The sequence below is a fragment of the Schistocerca gregaria genome, chromosome 8 (genome assembly GCF_023897955.1).
Source record: "Schistocerca gregaria isolate iqSchGreg1 chromosome 8, iqSchGreg1.2, whole genome shotgun sequence".
In the NCBI taxonomy this organism is placed as follows: domain Eukaryota; kingdom Metazoa; phylum Arthropoda; class Insecta; order Orthoptera; family Acrididae; genus Schistocerca; species Schistocerca gregaria.
This window is the reverse complement of record NC_064927.1, coordinates 274,396,090-274,418,560: the sequence shown is the minus strand read 5'-3', so window position 1 is coordinate 274,418,560 and position 22,471 is coordinate 274,396,090. Positions and strand designations below refer to the sequence as shown.

The following is a 22,471-nucleotide window of genomic DNA, read 5'->3' as shown; positions in this document are numbered from 1 at the left end:
TTGTATTTCTTACATGGTCTCGCCGAGATAGTCTACACGATCTTTTGAGACAGTCCATTTCTACAACTCTGAATTTAATTTTATGTTTTTCATTAAGCTCCCAGCAGCCAAAGTCATATAGGCTCTTCTGCTGAGAATCTTATTTATTTTCCAACTTATGTTGGAAGGCCTTAACAGAAAGTTTAGCTTCTGGATTGCCGCTTTCTCATGGGCTACTAATGCTTTGTTTTCCAATTATTGTTCCATTTTCTGATATGATGCTATCGAAGTATTTTAATTTTTTTTTTACATGCCTTGATGTGCTTGCCCTCTATTATTATGTTTACTACATTTCTCTACTGCACAGGTATTCAATCTTTTGAAAATTTACTTTCAATTCCCACTTATCACATTTTTCTAATAATTTTCTTAGCATAAACAGATCTCATCCTCTTTACTGGCTACCACTACCTGATTATCTGTGAAGAACCAGATGTACAAACATTGATCTTTTGTAATGGTTAATATATCTAATTTTAAAGTGATTGAAGATCTGCTTCTTACAGCCATCATAAAATCTTTTGCCTGGAAATATTCCAATTGCTGTATACTCAAGAGCTACAATGGAAAGACCCTTTTCATATGGCCATAAGTCATAATGACTTCAGGAAGGAAGATTTAGAGTTTTATGACTCATTGATTACAAGGTTATTTAGAGTGGAGATTGAAGCAAAGGAACAATCGCAATATTTGCCTGCAGAGATTTAGGGAAATCATGGAAAACCTAAATCTGGATGACTGACAGGGATTTGAAACACAGTCCTCCCAAATGCAAGTCCAATGTGCTAACCACTGTGCTGTCTCACTTGGTAGATTGCCAGGAGGTGCCTTTCTAATCCTAGCTTTTGTCAGTTACCCTCTTCCCAATTTTTAACAACTTTTATTTTTGTAAGGACCTATGGAACCATTTTATTCTGCATGCTTGATGTGGCTCTTGGTTGCTCCAGTAATCATCATTTTACACATCAATATAAGTAAAAGAAATGGTAGTGAACCACATTTTCTACTTTATCATCTTCAATTCTTTGATGGAATTTTAGACTAGACTTGCTACTATCTTCAAATTTTTGCAGCAGCAAGAACCTAAAACTGCAGAAAACCCAAGAAGAATTTAAATTACAAGTTTGCTAGAAAAATCTCCGATTACACTCCAGCATTAGCTCTAGGACACTTTCTTTGAACTGCTTTTTGAGTTTCATCCATTGTAATGGTAAAGAGGGAAGGAGCCAGCTAAATATTTTATTGGGTTTCTCTGTTTAGAAACAAACTGAGCTTTTACTTTGGATGTGTATATAGCTGAAATTGGGTCACATAGGAGTTTTGTAAGCAATCACCTTTGTAGATTAATTGCTTTTCCCAGTTTCCTGCCATCTCCTTTAGTTTTGACTGAGCCTACATGTACATTCCATTTCATATCCGCCAAATTGTTACACTCACGTATTTGCACAAGTTGACCAATTCCAACTGTGATTCATTGTATTATACTCATCGGATACTATGGTTTTGTGTTTCATGAAATGCACAATTTTGATCATTTAAAGGAAATTTCCACCATACCAAACTCTTAATAAGATCAATTAATCCCCCCCCCACCCCCCCCCCCCCCCAACGTCAAGTAGTACTTCGTTTTAGATACGGGAAACAATGCAAAAGTGTGAGGTGACATTTTATATTTCCTGTGTCATCATTAATATACAACAAGAACAGCAAGGGTCTAAAAATACTTGCCTGGGACACACTTGAAGGTAATTCTAGATTTGTCACTGACTCTCCATCTCAAATAACGTGCTGTGTGCTCATTACCTCCATCCAGACACAATATTTTTTATATACTCTATATGATTCTATGTTCATTAACACATATTGGTGTGGTACTGAGTCAAAATCTTTCCAGAGGTCAAGTAATAACGCATCACCTGGCTGCCTTGATCAACAGCTTTCAGGATGAGATGTGAAAATAGTGCAAGTTGAGATTTGCATGGCTGATGTTTTCAGAATAATAAATACTGCTTGGCATGGAGGAGGTCGTTCAGTTTTCATTGGTGTAATAACTGCCGTTCAACAGATTATGGGAAAAGAAAAGACATACTTATGTAAAATTATTCCTAACAGCAGGTGTGGTGCCTATGGGCAGCAATCATGTTGCAAAAAGATTTTTAAGTATACAGTGGAGAAGGTATTGATGGTGGTCAGTGGGTCTTATGTGGAGAGAAGTTTTTTAAAGATTCGCCAGAAAGGGCAAGTGTTCAACACCAAAAAAGATGACCAGCTGACTGAGAAATGGGTTTGGGAAAGAGTTTCCTGTCTTTAAAAAAGCAGAGAAAAGGTTGCTTTCACAAGAGTTCATATCACAAAGATGTCATATATATCTGAAATGTACAATAAAGTAAAAGCAACCATCCACCTATAGCTATCAGCTATAGGTGAGTGATTGCCTTTCCTTTATTTTATATATTATTCCATCCAGGAACTTACATTGCTAATTCACTTATATTTGACAAACATGAGGGATCTAGGATAGCAAATTAAAGTCTTGGACTATCTTAATTTATTTAATATATTACATAGCACTTATGCAATGGGAAATCTGTATGTTAAAAAATGAAGTCAGTGCACTTAACACTTTAATGAAATAACTATCAAAATATATACAACACAACACCATCTTAAATCATTCAGCTCAATACACAAGAACCTCCCCTTATGCAAAAATACCTAGAAAAATTGTTTATTTTCTGCTGAAAAATGTTATGCTACATGCTGTGGAAATAAGTACCTTCTCTTTCCTGTTGTGAGAGCCAAGAAAAGTACATCCCCTCTGGGAAGTTGGGCTGATCAAACAGCCAACCGAGGCACAGACGCAATAAGAGGGCTGAGTGATTTGGTAGATCTGAGAGATGGTGCCTGTGTACCGTGAACAGAAGCCGCAGTACTGACACATAATAAGGAAGACGTAATGAGACTGTGTCCAACATTGCAAGATACTTGACAATCCATGGAACTGTAAGAACCATACGGTGCGAATTAACTGCTGCTTGGAGTGAAGACAGTACATCAAATGGAGGTGGTATCTGGAATATAAACAGCATTTTGTCATTAATTTACATTTGTAAAGGAGTTTTTTCTCTTTTATGACAGCAAGAACAATGGTAATGCAATGAGATACAATCTAGATAGTATGATACGAGAGACTTCTGAAACTAAATTAAATGAAACAACAAATATACTGTTACCAGTCACTGTTTAATTATCTCCACAATGCATCAGGTGCATTTACATTTGTTATTATGACGTGTGTATATGTATGTGTGTGTGTGTTGTGTTACGATTTTTCGGAGGAACTTGTGGCACTGGCTAATGAAGAAACAAATACTATTTCAGAACATGGTTTTGGGTTTCTTATGACAAAAAACCAAACATAGATCTAATGGTAAAAATAAAATAAGTAAAATAGAGTACCTTCATTGGCCACAGGTTCCTTTCACTGTCGTAGCACATCACATGAATACTGTCATATTTTGTAAACAAATACGGTGTTTAAAAACTATTAGGTGCAAGGATCACATAGTGGAAGAGAAACATCATCACAAAGTACAAAGAATATACATCGTAGCAACATTATTAAAGAACAAATTTTAAAGGATTTTGGAAAAATTGGAAATTTGTGGTAGGTTCCTGTGGGACCAAGCTGTTGAGGTCATCAGTCCCTAGGCTTACATACTACTTAATCTAACTTAAATTAACCTACAATAAGGGCAACACACACACTCATGCCTGAGGGAGGACTCGATCCTTCGACAGGGGGAGGAGCCGCACAAACCGCGACAAGGCGCCTCAGCTCAGACCGCACAGCTACCCAGCGTGACAAGGAGTTTGGAGATCTTTGTTTTGAGGTGTTGAATACAAGAGTTCGATAAATATTCCAGGTGGTATATAAATCCAGTTTTGTCAAGTTCATATAGCTTAAACTTCATATTCATTTATATAATCAGGTGAAATGTTACAAACTTTAACTACAATAATTATGTTGGCTACATTGGTAAAATTATACACAACTAACAATTTTGGGTGGGAGTCACAGATAGATGTGAAAGGCTGGAGACAGAGGGAGAGGAAGTGTGAGAGAAAGTGAACAATGGAGAGGGTGGCAGGAGTGATTGGATGAGAGCAAACTTTCCAAGGTAGTGGGTACTTAAGATTATACCTGTTACATGTAATAACTGCCTAATAAGGTAATACATTGGTTAATGCTTTAAAATATGCAGATGGATGTACAATTTGCGGCAGTGCTCGTGGGCAAACACATAGAAAAACTTTAGACATCTTCCAAACTGACAACATAACAGAAATACATGTAAAGCCAACAGCCAGAATACAAAAGGAGATTAAACACATTTAAAACAACATTAACTTCCTACTCGCCATCCAAAAAGCAAGAAACATTGTAACAGTGAGCCCACAAGCACCTTGTCTTAGATTGCAACCAAAGTTACACAAAAATGGGACCCCCATCAGGCCAACAGTGAACAGTAGGAATGGCCTAGCATTAGAACCCAACAAATTGCTCTTCAAAATTCTCAAAGAAGTATACACATTAAATAATGAGAGAACACTTAAAAGGGCAGCAGAATTTACACAACATGTCCCACATTATGGATAATTAACGCCAATCTACAAAAGCACAAAGAAATCCCTTCAACTCACATTACTGAACTAATGGACCTGGTCACACTTTCACATAGTTATTTTAAATTTAACAATAATATGATATTGTTAGCTGAAATATTTACACATAATTTAGAAGACAAAATCTTGAATTCCAATCACCACCCTCTCAAAAATATCATCTACTACTTCTGATATGTAGATGATACCATTTTAATCAATGGCACAAAAGACAACATCAATGAGTTGAACCAGTTATTCTACAACTCCCATGAAAACATAAAATTCACAGTTGAACACCAACCAGATGACAGTACAAATTTTTTAGACCTTACCATTACAATAAAAAATACCAGACATCAGTTTGAAATTTATCAGAAGCCTACCACAACACATACTACAATCCACAGCTCCTTTTGTCACCTCACAGCCAACAAAATGGCAGCTTTCAGGTACATGATCAACAGAGATATCCAGCTGCCACTCTCTGAAGACAAATGTGAACAAGAAATTGAAATAATAAAACAAACAGCTATTGCAAATGGTTGTAACATCTCCATAGCAGACACCCTAAAACACTCAATAGTGGCATAGCAATCGTATATTAAAAAAAAAGAATAAACAACTTCCATAGAGTCCCCTTTCTAGGTAACATTTCATATCAAATTGCCAATGTCTTCAAATGAAAAGGTATAAACATATCCTTTACCACAAACGAAAAGACTGGACAAAAGTTATCCCATATCAGCACACAAAACCACTTCATCACACAGGTGGGTATAAAACGGAATGATTGGAATGTGACTGCTTTTACATAGGCCAGACAGGCAGATCATTTGAGATTAGATTTAAAGAACACATGGCAGCACTAAAAAACAAAAAGTGCTACACATCAGCAATAGCCACCCACCTGCATGAACAAAACACCATGTTAGCAACACAAGAATCAACATCCTACACGTGCAACTCAAAGGCAACAACTAGACAGTCTTGAAATGCTCCAGATATACAAACACCAAACTAAACAACCTGAATCCATTTTAAATGACAAAGATGACAATATTGTCGCAGAAGAAGCTGTGTAGTACAGTCGCTGTAATGTAGTGGTTATGATACTAGGCTGTTATATGGAGGGTGTAAATTCAAAACTCACCTGAACTGTAAAATTTTAATTTATATATTCGATTTGAGTACGTTCTAGAAGTATCCACAAATGGCAAGAATCATTGTACTGGAATGTTCTGTTGCCGTATATATACCGTATGTGTTCTGGCCGGAGGCAGTTCGCTCTGCGCTGTTATATGTGCAAGTGCTGAATAAACCTTCTTTAAGTGAATCTACTCACACCTTCTTCTATGTGACATTATTCTGGTGGAGACACTGGGTATTGGAGCTTGTGTTACCACACATTATCGATGACACAGTGGCTTCCATGAGGCCACAACAGAGCTGCCATTTACGTGGTGAGAAACCCAAGTTCGAGCCATATTCAACAGATCGCAATCTATCGCAGACAGAAGAAGAAGAGGATGTTACGATGACAGCAACTGTGTGCCACTACATGAGACATCCTTCCAGGTTCTCTGGTGGTGATGGCCAATATCCAAACAGGTGGCTGAAGGTATATGAGTGTATAGCCAAATTTAACAAATGGGATGACACCGTGTGCTTGGCTAACGTATTTTTCTATTTGGAGGGCACTGCCAAGCATAACATTCAGTCATTACGGAGAAGTACCGTACTAATGGGAAATATGTAAAACCTACAGGACGATGTGTCATTCGTGTAGGTATAAGGGGCCACACACTGTCCTTAGAATTCATCATCTAGTGACTGTAGTCATGATGTCATTCTCGGATGGGACTTTTTGAAAGCTTCTCAGGCAATTATAGATTGTGGTCACTCGAAGATTATGCTAGAGATACTGTGGACAAGAAGATGCACATCTGAGTGTGTGGAGACTGTGTGTGCTGGATAAAGAGATCATTCCTGCAGTCAGCACTAGAAAGGTAAATGTCATGTGTCATGCCATGCATCAACCCATGGGTCTTGTAGTGGAATGTAAGAGAAGCCTACCACTGAAGTATAACTTGGTCATCCCAGTCTCTGTTGTCTCATTTAAGAATGGATTCCGTGAACTGTGGATAGTCAACTGTTGCCGAGAACCGCAGATCCTTCCAAGACACATGTGCATAGAAAATGCTGAGCCGTTAGTTGCAGAACAGCTGAGTGTCATAGAAACCTCCCACGCCAAGTCTGTGGGTGAAATTAGTGCTACCACTATGAAGCAAGATCTTCTAGCTCAACTATCACCAGATCTCACTAAGGAACAACAGAAGAAGCAACTTGCCATTCTTCAAGAGTTCTCTGAATGCTCCAATCCACAGGTGAGAAGAGCAAATTAGACAAATCGATGGTGAAGCACCGGATTAGCACTGGAGACCAGCAACTAATAAGCCAGAGAGCATACCATGTGTCAGCAACGTAACGTCAAATAATTCGCGACGAGGTAGAGAAAATGATGTAGAATGACATCATTCAGCCTTCGCAGAACCCATGGTCATCACCAATGGTTCTTGTCCAGAAGAAGGAGGGCAGTTGGTGCTTTTGTGTTGATTACAGGAAGCTTAATAAGATAACTGAAAAGGACATTTACCATCTTCCATGAATTGACGATACACTAGATTGTCTGAACGGGGCAAAGTTTTTCTCAACCATGGACATGTACTCGGGATACTGGCAAACCGAAATGACTGTGAGAAAACTGCATTCATCACCCCTGAGGGCCTGCGTTAGTTTAAGGTAAAGCCATATGGTTTGTGTAATGCACCAGCAACTTTTGAATGGATGATGAATAATCTTCTAAGTCACTTGAAGTGGACAATGTGTCTTTGTTGTTTAGATGACTTTATAGTGTTCTCAGATACATTTGATGAACACATAAAAAGACTGATGGCCCTTCTTAAGTGTCTCCAACAAGCCAGACTGAAACTTAATCCAAGAAAGTGTCTCTTTGGAGCAAAAGAAATCAAAATACTTGGACACCTTATGTCAAACGAAGGTGTGCAGCCAGATATGCTATCAATGTTCATCGATGTTAAGCAGAGCAACTGCGATGAGGTGCTACTTTCACGATGTTCGCCTAAAACACCGCCAAACAAGACACCACAGGATTTACACCATTTTTCGTGGTGCATGGGCGCGAGGCGACGACGATGGACAGTGTGTTTCCGTTACATCCTGATGACATGGATGACGACATCAGCCAGGTGATAATCAGAGCTGAGGAAGCTCGGCAGTTAGCTCGACTCCGCACGTTGCAGGCTCAAGAAAACAATTGCTGAAGGTATGACGCAAGCCATCGCCCTGTTGCCTACTGGCCTGGTGACCTTGTCTGGATCTTCACTTCTGTTTGGAAGGTTGGTCTCTCTGGGAAGCTCCTCAGGCGCTACTTTGGACCTTATAACTTTGTAAAACAGTTGTCTTATGTTACTTATGAAGTTGAAGATTTCAACCCCGACACAAAACGACGAAATATCAGAGGTACGGTCCAGGCCCTTTGAATTAAACCCTATAAGTATCCTGCAACCCAGGGTAAATTTGAAGCTCCAGCGACAGGCAATAAGCAGAAAGGTGATGAAGAACGTAGCGGCAAGGGAAGTTCTAAGAGGATCACTACCAGGGTGAACATCAGTCATCGGGAGTTGGAATATGTAGGACCGATGACTTGTTCCTGGACTAGGAGGACATAACACTGAGACGCTGTTCTCTTAAGGAGGGAGCAGTTTCGCAGAAGAAGCTGAGTAGCACAATCGCCGTAGTGTAGTGGTTATGTTACTAGACTGTTGTATGGACGGTCGTGAGTTCAAAAGTCACAAGAACTGTGAACTTTTAATTTCTATATTCGGTTCGAGTACATTCTAGAAGTATCCACAAATGGCAACAATCATTGTACTGGAACGTTCTGTTGCTGTATATATACCATATGTATTCTGGCTGGAGGTAGTTTGCTCCATTCTCTTGTATGTGCAAGTGCAGAATAAACTTTCGTTAAGTGAAGTTAGTGTTCATCATTCATCTACTCACACCTTCTTCTACGTGACGTTATTTACAATAGTATCATCTCTGTTTCCAGCAACTGCCTACGTTATTAAATTTGCAATAAGCGCGCACATGCACACACACCTTAATATTTACCATAAATATTTAGTTATGTTACTACGACAGCCCCAAAATATACAAGAGATTGACCTCATTTACAATTATGTCATCAAACCAACAGCTCATACCCCCGTCAGCTTGAAACTATATGTATGTCAACTACTGCCATAAACTGTACATCCATCTGTATATTTTAAAGCATTAAGGAATGTATTACACCAACCTTTAGGCAGTTATTACATGTAACATATACAATCTTAAGTACCCCCTAATTTGGAAAGTCTCCTCTCATCCAATCACTCATTCCACCCTCTCTCTCCCTCACACTTTCTCTCTCTTCCTCTTCTGCTACCTCCAGTCTTTCATTTCTATCTGTGAATCCCAACCAAAATTATTATTTGTGTATAATTTTACCACTTTTACCAACATAATTATTGTACTTAAAGTTTGTAACATGTCACCTGATTATATAAAAGAATATGAAGTTTAAGCTATATTAACTTAACAAAACTGGATTCATATACCGTCTGAAATAATTATTCCAAGTCATGTATTCAACACCTCAAAACAAAGATCTCCAAAATCCTTTAAAATTTATTATATAATAAATCTAAAAACAAAGTTGATGTGACTTACCAAACAAAAGTGCTGGCAGGTCGATAGATACACAAACAAACACAAACATACACACAAAATTGAAGCTTTCGCAACCAACGGTTGCTTCTTCAGGAAAGAGGGAAGGAGAGGGAAAGATGAAAGGATGTGGGTTTTAAGGGAGAGGGTAAGGTGTCATTCCAATCTCGGGAGCGGAAAGACTTACCTTAAGGGGAAAAAAGGACAGGTATACACTCGCACACACACACACACACACACATATCCAACCGCACATACACAGACACAAGCAGACATTTGCAAAGGCAAAGAGTTTCGTCAGAGATGTCAGTCGAGGCGGAAGTACACAGGCAAAGATGTTGTTGAAAGACAGGTGAGGTATGAGTGGCGGCAACCTGAAATTAGCGGAGGTTGAGGCCTGGCGGATAACGAGAAGAGAGGATATACTGAAGGGCAAGTTCCCATCTCCAGAGTTCTGACAGGTTGGTGTTAGTGGGAAGTATCCAGATAACCCGGACGGTGTAACACTGTGCCAAGATGTGCTGGCCGTGCACCAAGGCATGTTTAGCCACAGGGTGATCCTCATTACCAACAAACACTGTCTGCCTATGTCCATTCATGCGAATGGACACATAGAAAGTTTCACAGTGTAGGCAGGTCAGTTGTGTAAATCACGTGGGTGCTTTCACACGTGGCTCTGCCTTTGACCGTGTACACCTTCCGGGTTACAGGATTGGAGTAGGTGGTGGTGGGAGGGTGCATGGGACAGGTTTTACATCGGGGGCAGTTCCAAGGGTGGGAGCCAGAGGGTAGGGAAGGTGGTTTGGGGATTTCATAGGGATGAACTAAGAGGTTACGAAGGTTAGGTGGATGGCGGAAAGACACTCTTGTTGGAGTGGGGAGGATTTCGTGAAGGATGGATCTCATTTCAGGGCAGGATTTGAGGAAGTTGTATCCCTGCTGGAGAGCCACATTCAGAGTCTGAATTATTATATAATAATGTTGTTATGATTTGTACTCTGTGATAATGTTTCTCTTCTGCTATACGATCCTTGCACCTAATAGTTTCCAAACATCATATTTGTTAACAAAATATTACAGTATACACGTGATGTGTTTTGACAGTGAAAGGAACATGTGACCACTGTTAGATATATATTTAGTTTTTTGTCACAAGAAACCCAAAACCATGTCCTGAAATAGTATTTTGTTTCTCCACTAGCCAGTGCCACAAGTTCCTCCAAAAAAATCAAAAAACAGCGCGCGCGCACGCGCACGCACACGCACACGCACACGCACACACACACACACACACACACACACACACACACACACACACACAATCATATTAACAAATGTAAATCCACCTGATGATGAAGGTTTAAACCTCTGAAACACTGAACCATGTCGTGGGAATAAATAAACAGTGACTGGTAACAGTAAACTTGTTGTTTCATTTAATGTCAATAACCTGAAATGTTAACATTTAAAAATGTCTGAAAAGTAACATTTGTTTCATGTAGCATAGCACACTGCAGAAGTTCTGCAACATCTTCAAGTGCCAAACTTGAACTGCTACTCTATCTCTTTGTTCTTGTGGAGACACCCAAGTGTGAACTCACAGCTGTAAATACAATATTATCAAAAGCACAGTTGCTACTGACCGTATAGTGGAGATGCTGAGTCGCAGAAAGGCACAACAAAAAGACTGTTGGAAAGTTAGCTTATGATCAACAACAAACACACACACACACACACACACACACACACACACACACACACATGCGCGCGCAAATGCAACTCACACACACATGACAATAGTCTCTGGCAGCTGGAGGCACATTGTTACATTCCATCCTGGATTTTCCATTGTGGTTACAGAATACTACAGATACGAAACCATGCCTCAAGAATCATAAAAATTGAGTTAAGGAAGTGATCTCTAATTACAAATCCATCTCTCTTCTTATCATGTTCTCACATGTTTTTGAGAACGTAGTTTACAGCACAACACTGAACCACCTCTCTGGAAATACCAAAGAGCAGCACCTCAGCTTTGCTTTCATAAAGTCTTATCCATTGGAATGTCCAAAACGGAATAAAAACTATATTATGAGAAGACCAGATTGCTGCTTAACACAGAGAGGAGGCATTTGAGTTACAGACAGGCACAATCAAAAGACTATTAAATGTGTAAGCTTCCAGCCTTATGGCCTTCTTCAGAAACAGAAAGCACACACAAACCAACACAAACACAACTCACACAAACATGGCCGATGTCTTTGGATTCTGTGGTCAGACTGCAGGCTACGACAGTGACAGATGTGAGCAGCAATCTGAGGTGGGTGTTGGGCTTAAGGAAGAGGCATATGACAGGGAATGGGTGGAAAAGCACACAGGGGATGGGGAAGGGCCCGTGCTGCCTTTGAGAGCATGAAGGGACTTGGTGGGGACAGGATGGGGGTGCTAGCTGCAGAATTGGGACACTGTGTAGGGAGGAGGGAAGAGCAGAAAAGGGAAAGGGGCGAGAAGTAGAGAAGGGGAAAGGATTAGTGGGTGCATTGGTGGAATGGAACACACGTGTATTGGCAGTCTGCAGGCAGGGAAGGGTAGGTGAAGAACTGGGTCTAGTGAAGGATGAGGCCAGGGGATTACAGAATTGAAGAATATGTCGTAAGAAGAGTTCCGATCTGTGCAGTTCAGAAAAGCTAGTTGTATTAGGAAGGATCCAGATGCTGCAGGGTATGAAGCTGTCATTGAAACATAGCACATCATGTTGAGTCCAGCTGTATCTTGGTCACAGTTTGGAAAGGCGATTCATGAAGACAGACAGCTTGTTAGTTGTCATAGCCATGCAGAAAGCAGCATAGTGCTTGCAGCTAAGTTTGCAAAACACTTGGCTGCTTTCACAGGCAGACAAAGGTCTTACATATAGGTCTATCGCAGGGATATGAGCTAACGACGCAAGGGGGTTGGGAGCAGGGTTGGAGTAGGAATGGACAAGGATATTGCATAGGTTTGGTGGGCAATGGAATACCACTGTGAGACACGAGGGGAGGATAATGAGAGATTGACAAGAGGTAGCTGAAACCCCAGCAGAGGATATGGTTCAGTTACTCCAGTCCTGGGTGCTACTGAGTCATGAGAGGAGTGCTCCTTTATGCCTGGATGGTGGGTATGTAGGATGTGGTAGGGGGCAAGAGAAACAAGGCATGGGAGATCTATTTCTGAACAAGTTTGTGATGGTAATTTTGGTAGGAAGGGTAATTTCAGTCTGTGAAGGTCTCAGTAAGACCCTTGGCATGTTGGGAGAGGGACTGCTAGTTACTACGGATGCAATGACCACAGGAGGCTAGGCTGTATGGAAAACACTTCTTGGTATGGAATGGGTAGCAGCTGTCGAAGTGGAAGTATTGTTGGTGGTTGGTAGGCTTGTTGTGGATAGAGATACTTATTTTGCCATCCTTGAGGTGGAGGTCAACATTGAGGAAGCTGGCTTGCTGGGCGGAAGAGGGCCATATGAGGCGAATGGGAGAGAAGGTGCTGAGATTCTGAAGGAATGTGGATAGTGTGTCCTCATGTTGAATTCATATCATGAAGATGTCATCGATGACTCTGAACCAAGTGAGGGGTTTGGGATTCTGTGTGGTTAGGAAGGACTCCTCTAGATGGCCCATGGAAAGACTGGCCCATTACTGTGCTAAGGATTTGTTTGTAGGTGATGTCTTCAAAGGAGCTGTAACTGTGGGTTGGTGGTGGTGGTTGTTGGGATGTTTAAGGGGGACTAAACAGCTAAGGTCATCAGTCCCCCATTCCAAAAACAGGCGAAACAAAAACTTACGGAACAGGTAAAACCCCAAGGGGGGAGGAAACGCCCCTCCCCCCAGTCACTGAAAGAACACCAATGTGGCAGCGAACACTAGAGACAAGAAGAGTACAGACGAGGACAGAAAGAAACGGAAGAAAAGAAGAGGGCCGGAGACTGGTTGACTGACCATGAGAACAAAAAATGGGAAAGAGTCAACCATTCGAATACACACATTAAAATCTGCAACCAATGAGATACTCGAGGACAAGATGCACAGAAAGGGAAAGGGGCAGGTTCCCCCTAAATGGAACCATAAAATGGACTACTTTGGATAAAATCTAAAACGTCGTCAGCCATGGAGGCATTGTCGCATAAAACCAAAGGCAACGTGCCCGGGAGATTAAGTCTGCCGGAGGGTGCGCAGGCGGGGCACTCCAACAAAATGTGGGCGACTGTCAACTGGGACCCACACTGACACAGGGGGGGATCCTTCTGATGCAAAAGATGTCCGTGCGTCAGGTAGGTATGGCCGATGCGGAGCCGACACAGGATGACAGAGTCCCTGTGAGAAGCCCGCAGGGAGGACCACCACACATCGGTCATCTCCTTAACAGCCCGCAGTTTATTCGGCGAAGTTAGGCTATGCCACTCGTCATGCCACATCCCAAGCACCTTACGGCGCAACGCCAGCTGCAGATCACGAGCCGGGAGGCCAATCTCCAAAGTGGGGGTGTCGATTGCCGCTTTGACCAGCCTGTCGACACGTTTGTTCTCCGGGATGCCAACGTGACCTGGCGTCCAAACAAAGACCACCGAACGACCAGAGCAGGTAATGGCAAAAACAGACTCCTGAATAAAGGATACCAGAGGAGAAGAGGTATAGCAGCAGTCGATAGCCTGGAGGCTGCTCAGGGAGTCACTGAAGATGACGATGGACCTACCTGAGCAGGAACGCATATGCTCTAGAGCATATGGCCACCAGCTCTGCAGTAAAAATATTGCAGACAGCCGGCAAGGAGCGCTGTTCAACATGGGCAGTGTGAGCAAAAGCATAGGCAGTACGACCATCCACCAGGCAACCATCAGTGTAGACAGGCTCACAGCCTGAAAATGAGGCGAGGAGCGCAAGAAAACGGCGACGGAGGGCCACAGGCGGAACCGAGTCCTTGGGTTCCTGTGCCAAGTCCAGGCGGACGGACGGCCGGAGCATACACCAGGGAGGCGTGGGTGCATGGACCCGGAAGGGCGGCAGAAGAGAGAACGACCCCAGTTCCGACAGCAGGGACTGGACGCAGACAGCAATGGAAAGCCCAGACCTAGGTCGCCGGTCGGGCAGAGGGAGGACCCTGGCAGGGAAAAGCAGGCAATGATTGGGATGGCCCAGTGAGCAATGCACGTGGACAGCATAGTCGGCGAGCAGTCGGTGGCAGCGAATCCGCAGCGGGGGAACCCCGGCCTCCACCAGTAGACTATCCACGGGGCTCGTACGGAAAGCGCCAGTTGCAAGCCGAACCCCACAGTGGTGTATGGGGTCCAACAACGTCAACACTGAGGGTGATGCAGACCCATAGGCCAGGCTCCCATAATCAAGCCTGGACTGCACAAGGGCTCTGTACAATCGCAACAGCGTGCAGCGATCTGCACCCCAAGATGTGTGGCTCAGGCAGCGGAGGGCGTTGAGGTGCCGCCAGCACTTTTGCTTCAGCTGAGTAATATGAGGAACCCATGTGAGCCAGGCATCAAAGACGAGTTCTAAGAAGCAGCTAGTGTCCACCACTTCAAGTAGGTGACCGTCGAGGTAAAGTTCCATTGAGGGTGGGCCGTCCGACGCCTGCAGAAGTGCATAACTTGAGTCTTGGCTGCAGAGAACTGAAATCCACGAGTCAGAGCCCATGATGCCGCCTTGCGAACGGCTGCTTGCAACCTGCATTCGGCGACTACCGTAGTCGTTGAGCTAAATGAGATGCAGAAGTCGTCGGCATACAAAGAAGGAGACACCGACGACCTCACGGCTGCAACCAGACCATTAATGGCCACTATAAATAAGGACACACTCAACACCGAGCTCTGCGGGACCCCATTTTCCTGTATATAAGATGAACTAGAGGTGGCACTGACTTGCACCCGGAAAGAGCGGTGCAATAAAAAGTGTTGAAGAAAAGCTGGGAGCTGACCACAAAGACCACACTCACGCAACGTAGCAAGGATGTGATGCCTCCATGTTGTGTCATATGCCTTCCGCAGATCAAAAAATACAGCAACGAGATGCTGATGGCGAGCAAAGGCCGTACGGATTGCAGATTCCAGCTGCACCAAATTGTCTGCAGCAGACCGGCCCTGACGGAAGCCATCCTGGGATGGAGCGAGGAGACTGTGTGACTCAAGGACCCAACACAAATGCCGCCCCACCATACGTTCGAGCAATTTGCACAAAGCGCTGGTGAGGGTAATGGGACGATAGCTGTCCACCGCCAGAGGGTCCGCACCGGGCTTCAAGATGGGGACAATAACACCCTCTCGCCATTGCGACGGGAACACGGCCTCGCTCCAAATGCGGTTAAAGATGGTGAGGATGTGTCTCTGGCAGTCCCTGGAGAGATGCTTCAGCATCTGCGCGTGGATGCAGTCCGGTCCTGGTGCCTTATCAGGGCAATCGGCGAGGGCAGCGAGGAATTCCCTCTCGCTGAAAGGAGCATTGTATTTTTCAGAACGACGTGTGTGGAATGATAACGGCGTCCGCTCGGCGTGCTCCTTTAGAGACCGAAAGGCGGGAGGGTAAGTTGCAGTCGCAGAGCTCGTAGCAAAGTGCGCGGCAAGGTGGTCAGCAATGGCGGCAGCGTCAGTGCAGACAGTGCCGTCCAGGGAGATTTCAGGGACACCCATTGGGGTCTGGTATCTATCAATCCGCCAGATGCGGGACCACACGAGTGACGGGGAGACATGGGAGCCCAAGGATGAAACATACCTCTCCCAGCACTCTTGCTTATGCCGTGCAATAAGACGACGGGCCAAGGCACGGAACTTCTTAAAGGCGATGAGGGTCTCCAGAGACGGGTGCCGCCTATGACGCTGGAGAGCCCGCCTACGGTCGCGAATAGCCTCAGCAATCTCCGGCGACCACCAGGGGACAGCCTTCCTCCGAGGGAGTCCAGAAGAGCGGGGGATGAGTTAGGATGCAATTGACTGTGGTATCCAGAAAGGAGGTAATAGGTTTTGAGTCAGTCAGGCACTGGAAAAGGTGACCTTCAATACTGAAAAAGCCATTGGCTTGGGGGATGTTAGCGTAGAAGGAGGTGATTTCGAGAGTGACAAACAGGGCACTGTGTGAAACTTCCTGACAGATTAAAACTGTGTGCCGAACCGAGACTCGAACTCGGGACCATTGCCTTTTGCGGGCAAGTGCTCTACCATCTGAGCTACCAAAGCACGACTCATGCCCCGTCCTCACAGCTCTACTTCTGCCAGTACCTCGTCTCCTACTTTCCAAACTTTACAGAAGCTCTCCGGCAAACCTTGCAGAACTAGCACTCCTGAAAGAAAGGATATTGCAGAGACATGGCTTAGCCACAGGGCACAGGGCACTGAGTGGTAAAGGTACAGGAACTGTGGTGAGTCACTGGAAGAAATAGTTGGTAGCTTTTGTATAGGAGGGTAGGTTACGGGTAACAGACTAAAGGTGTTCGTCCACAAGAGAAGGTATTCTCTCTGTGGGTACATAGTAATAGGCCACAATGGAGAATCCTGGATGGTTGGGTTTATGGACTTCAGGAAACTTGGAGAAGGTAGGAGTACAGGGAGTGGTATGTTTGAGAAGTCAGAGAGACCGCAGGGAGAGATTCTAGGATGGGCCTCAAGATCACTGTGACAGAGTCTGCAGGTGGATGTATCTGACAGAGACCCTCCACCAGATAATCCCTGAGGTTCAGAACCACAATGGTTGAGCCCTTATCAACAGGAATATACAGTTAGGATCAGTTTTTAGGTGGTGGATTGTCGTTTTTTCTATAGATGTAAAGCTGGTTTTCACTTTGAGGGATTTGGCTCCTTACTCCCTCCACCTACCACAGATCACTGCTCATGTCAGATGCAGTTGCAGTTTGCTGTTGGCCAGACAGTCGCCGTGTGTGTGTGTGTGTGTGTGTGTGTGTGTGTGTGTGTGTGTGTGTATGTGGTTGCGCGCACATGCTTTCCATTTCCAAAGAAGGCCTTTTGACCTATCATTTTCACTATATTATTAAGAAAAATGTATGGTTTAATGACCTAAGTTGAAATAGAACCAAACAAGAAAAATTACCCTTTTGAAATTCACTTGATCTTGCCAAGGCCTTAAACTGTATAGATCATAAAATTCTACTAAATAAACTATAGTAGTACAACGATAAAGCAATCTCCTTGCGTGGATGGTGTCATTCATTAACAATGGAATATAGGGGGTTATTTTAACAAAAGTTATAACAGGAGAAAAAGTAAATTCAGAGTGGGAGTATGGTGTCCTGCAAGATCACTTGGCCAACTCATGTTCTGAACCTGCGTAAATGATTCACCAAAGACTCTGGAGGACTCTTTAAAACCTGTGATGTTTGTTGATAACACAAGCATATTGGTAAAGAACACAAACACATTTATTTTATTTACTTCATGTTCCAGTGAGCAATGTTGTGAATATATCTTAAGATATGGAACATTTCAGTTTTACAATTTTTTGTTGTTACATTCAATTTACTAATCAATATCATAATAAAGTATCTACAACTTAGGTTCTATCACAGAAAAATAAAAGTATTTAAATATATTAAAAACAAAGATTCCAAGACTTACCAAGTGGGAAAGCGCCGGCAGACAGGCACATGAACAAAACACACAAACACACACACAGAATTGCTAGCTTTCGCAACCGATGGTTGCTTCTTCAGGAAGGAGAGGGAAAGACGAAAGGATGTAGGTTTTAAGGGAGAGGGTAAGGAGTCATTCCAATCCCGGGATGTGTGTGTGTGTGTGTGTGTGTGTGTGTGTGCGCGCGAGTGTACATCTGTCCTTTTTTTCCCCTAAGGGAAGTCTTTCCGCTCCCGGGATTGGAATGACTCCTTACCCTCTCCCTTAAAACCTACATCCTTTCGTCTTTCCCTCTCCTTCCTGAAGAAGCAACCATCGGTTGCGAAAGCTAGCAATTCTGTGTGTGTGTTTTGTTCATGTGCCTGTCTGCCGGCGCTTTCCCGCTTGGTAAGTCTTGGAATCTTTGTTTTTAATATATTTTTCCCATGTGAAAGTATTTAAATATGTTTACAACAATAAATAAACATGCACACTAATAAGGATCTGGGAATGTTTCAGAGTGTTACAGTACATGGATACTTTACAATGTGGTTCACGAACTCTTTTATAATTTAAAATAATCCTTGCAATAGGAATGGTCTTAAGGCTATTTTTATATATTAAAAAAAAATAGAGCTCATCATTCACTAAACACTTAACTTGTGGAGGGAGGGGATTAAAAATCTTACAGCCACTTGAATGGCCCTCCTTCTGTACCATACTCAGGTTTTTATGTTAATAACCGAAATGGTCTATTCTTCTAGCACATAGATTATGATTCACACTATTTGGTTTAAAACAGGCTCTGTTTTCTTATGAAGCAAACCAGGGCGAATATACATTGTGCGGTGGATGTGCGGATTTCAAATTCTTTAAAAATATTTCTGTGTGTGGTTCTAAGCTGGACTCCACTCTCAATTCTTATGGCAATTATATGTGTATTACATTTTTCTAGCCAATGGCTGACTTCCTCAAAATGCAATCCCATAAGCAATATAGGCACAAAAGTAGCCATAATAAGCTGATTCAATAGTTCCCATATTTCTATAACAGTAAACAATATCCGCCCTTAATATGTATCTGCTGGTCACCTAATTTTTCTCCTGTTTATTCATATTTTGACATTATGTGAAACTGAATAAAGCTTGTTTTACTGTAATTAACAGAAAGACAATTTATGTTAAACCAGTTCGCAACATCCCTGAAAACCTTATTAGCTGACATATCTAGTTTATGTAATGAATTACCAATAAGCATTATAGTGTCGTAATTCATCAGACAAACTATCAGAGACAATCAGAAGAATACTGGAATAGGCTTACAGCTGCTTCACAGCACATAACTGAATCCTACAGATTCATTTACTGTATTTTTAAAAAATGGGATTTACAGGCACCACAAAGAGAGTGAAATTGCCCACACACTGGATGAAGCTTCATGAGCCGAGTTGCTAGACATCCAGATGGTTAATAAACAGAGGTAGCACCAGTAGGGGCATAATTTACCAACAAATCTAATTTTTGAGTGTTCTGTATTTAGAAGCATGTCTCATTATATTGATCTGCAGGTAAGACTGTATACATGGCATACTTCCGATCAACAGTGTGCTACATCATAAACTTCTGAGGCAAAGCAGCTAATATGAAGAGAGTAAGTTGATGTAAAGTTGATAACTGCAAATTCTGTGAAACACATGAATAACTATAATAACAATCTGGGTATAAACCGTCAACATTGTGTTACTGTCTAATTAATGGAAAAGTGGAAACAAACAATAATGGGAACTTTGTGATACTAGCTGATTAGTTTCAAAATTTATTGAATGGCAAGCCTCCAAGCCTGCATTTTGAAACACTGATACCAGACACAGACTCTCATACTCCAATAATTCAAGAAATAAGTGAGGTAAACCCCTTGGTCTAGGGGTAGCATCTTTGATTAGTAATCAAAACATCCTCGGTCTCAGGTTCAAAACCTGCCATTGCTCAAATTTTGATTAATAATCAGCAGCCGAAGCCTTCTGGCATAAGAAGTCACCTTCATTCTGCCAACGGCCTTGTTAAAGAGGGTGGAAGAGCGGACAGAGGTTCAGGGCACTCTCTTGCCCTTGGGGTAGGAAACTGCCCATAAAGATGGAAGAATCAGTAATGAACAATAGCATGAAGATGCAGAAGGCAATAAACCGCTGTATTAAAGACGCATAATGTATATCCATAGGGCATGTGGCCCAAAATTGAAAAAGTGTCATGATGATCTGTCCATAGACAAAAGATTCTGGAATAGTCCCCATTCAGATCTCCAGGAAGGGACTGCCAAGGAGGAGACGACCATGGGAAAATGGATCAATCAATGAAATAATAATGTTCTACGAGTTGGGGCATGGAATGTCAGAAGCTTTAACATGACAGAGAAACTAGAAAATCTCAGAAGGGGAATGAAGGCTCAATCTAGGTACAGTAGGGGTCAGTCAAGTGAAAATGAAAGAAGACAATGATTTCTGGTTGGAGTATTTATTATACTGAAGCACACAGTAAAAATAAGATGAAAAGATGATAACTGAAAATCCTGTGAAACGCACAAATAACTATAATAATATAATAATAACTATAATAATAATAACAAAATTTCTACTAAACATTCTGTGAGGATTTATCTGGGTATAAACTATTCATCATGAATAGGAACGTAGGGCGCAGAGTGTGTTACTGTGGACAGTTCAGTGATACAGGGTTTTTCTTACCAGAATTGACAACAAACAAAACAGCGACAATGAAAGTTCAGGTATACATGCCGACGTCGCAAGCTGAAGAGACAAGAGACAGTTTAAGAGGAGATTGAAAGTGAAATACGGTGCATAAAGGGAGATGAAATTCTAATAGTCACAGGGGACTGGAATGTAGTTGTAGGGGAGTGAGTACAAGGAAAGGTTACAGAAGAATATTGGCTTGGGACAAGGAATAAGAGGAGAAAGACTAATTGGGTTCTGTAATAAATTACAGCTAGTAATAGTGAATACTCTGATCAATGCCTGCAGCATTATATGTCTCAGAAACTAAATCTCTACGAGGCCACTCAAAAACTGATGAAACAGGAAAGGAAGAGTGAAAAATTCTCAGAAAAATGCTGTTGTCCTATTAATATATATGGCATAAAGATTAAAAGAAAACTAGACCTATACCATTCAATAGACAAGATCACTGATGCAATTTGTAAAAGATGCTTGAGGTTCTGTTGGTCACATCTGCAGAATAGATGCAGGTTAGCTAAAAAAATCCTTAATACATTAAATTCAAAAATGGTAAAAATTACTTGGTTGGAAGAAATTAAGCAGAGTTTATGAAACATGGATGTCACAGAGGACATCATAATCGGAAATCACACATTCACAGAGGAAGCTAAAAAGACCACTGGAAAACAGTGGACAGAGGAACATCAGAAACAACACAGCACATTCATGACAAGATTTTAGGAAAAGGCGAAGAAAAGGAAGCTGTCACACCATGCTCACAAGTTCAAACGAGCTCTTTAAGAGGGCATAAAAAGAAGGAATAACAATAACAATAATAATAATAATAACAAAATAAGTAAAGGTAGTCACTGACCATATAATTGAAGCACCGTGACAATGTAATCAGTTGAAACAATGGGCTGCTGTTATTTTTGTCAGTTGGCTCTGAGGGTGGATGTTGTCTCAAAGCTTTGCCATGATTTCAGCCTAGTTTATGTGCCTGCTCAAAGCCTCAGCTATACAGTGAGTGTTTACCTTTACTACTTCTATCATTTGTATCCAGCACTTTTCAGTATACATTCACAAATTAAGACCAAAATATGAGTATTTGTTGTTCCCAATCATTGCTCAAATACAGGAAATGCAAATAACTTAGCTGTATATGTACCACAACCTACCTTACTTCTGATGGAGCTGTGCAAAATGTGTATCTTCTCAGGTACATTGTCAGCAGTGTGATATGGCAAAAAATTAACAAATCCCAGGAACTTTGCCAACAGACGCAATGTACACAAACATCTCTGATATTCTTTTTTGGTACTCTCATCAACAGAAGTATCTGCAAAGTAAAATGCAAACGGCATGTCTACATTCTGATAAACCTGGAAATCTACTGTAAACCTATTTCTTGTTCTACACCCTGAGCAGGGTGGCACATACCTTCAATTATCTGACAGATTAGGTTTTTCAGCATCTCCATGGCATGCTTCTGTGGGTCAAAGACACCTGACATTTTTTGTGCTGCCCTGTTTTGTATACATTTAATATCCACTGTTAGACTTACGGGATGTGAGATCCACATACTTGAGAATAGCTCTAGGAAGGGTCAACAAGTATTACATAAGAAATCTTCTTTGTAGACCGGT

General features: G+C 42.1%; 1 protein-coding gene across 3 annotated transcripts in view; it reads right to left on the bottom strand.

Moving 5' to 3' along the window:
* LOC126284737 (codanin-1) overlaps window positions 1-22,471 on the bottom strand; it is a 157,654-nt gene that overhangs the window by 67,546 nt on the left and 67,637 nt on the right. For all 3 annotated transcript variants that reach the window (XM_049983875.1, XM_049983874.1, XM_049983876.1), the window contains exons 6-7: window positions 22,004-22,164; window positions 2,816-3,110 (exon numbers count right to left, since the gene is read on the bottom strand). In XM_049983875.1, the coding sequence (XP_049839832.1) occupies window positions 2,816-3,110; window positions 22,004-22,164 (456 nt within the window). The remainder of the gene's footprint in view (window positions 1-2,815; window positions 3,111-22,003; window positions 22,165-22,471) is intronic.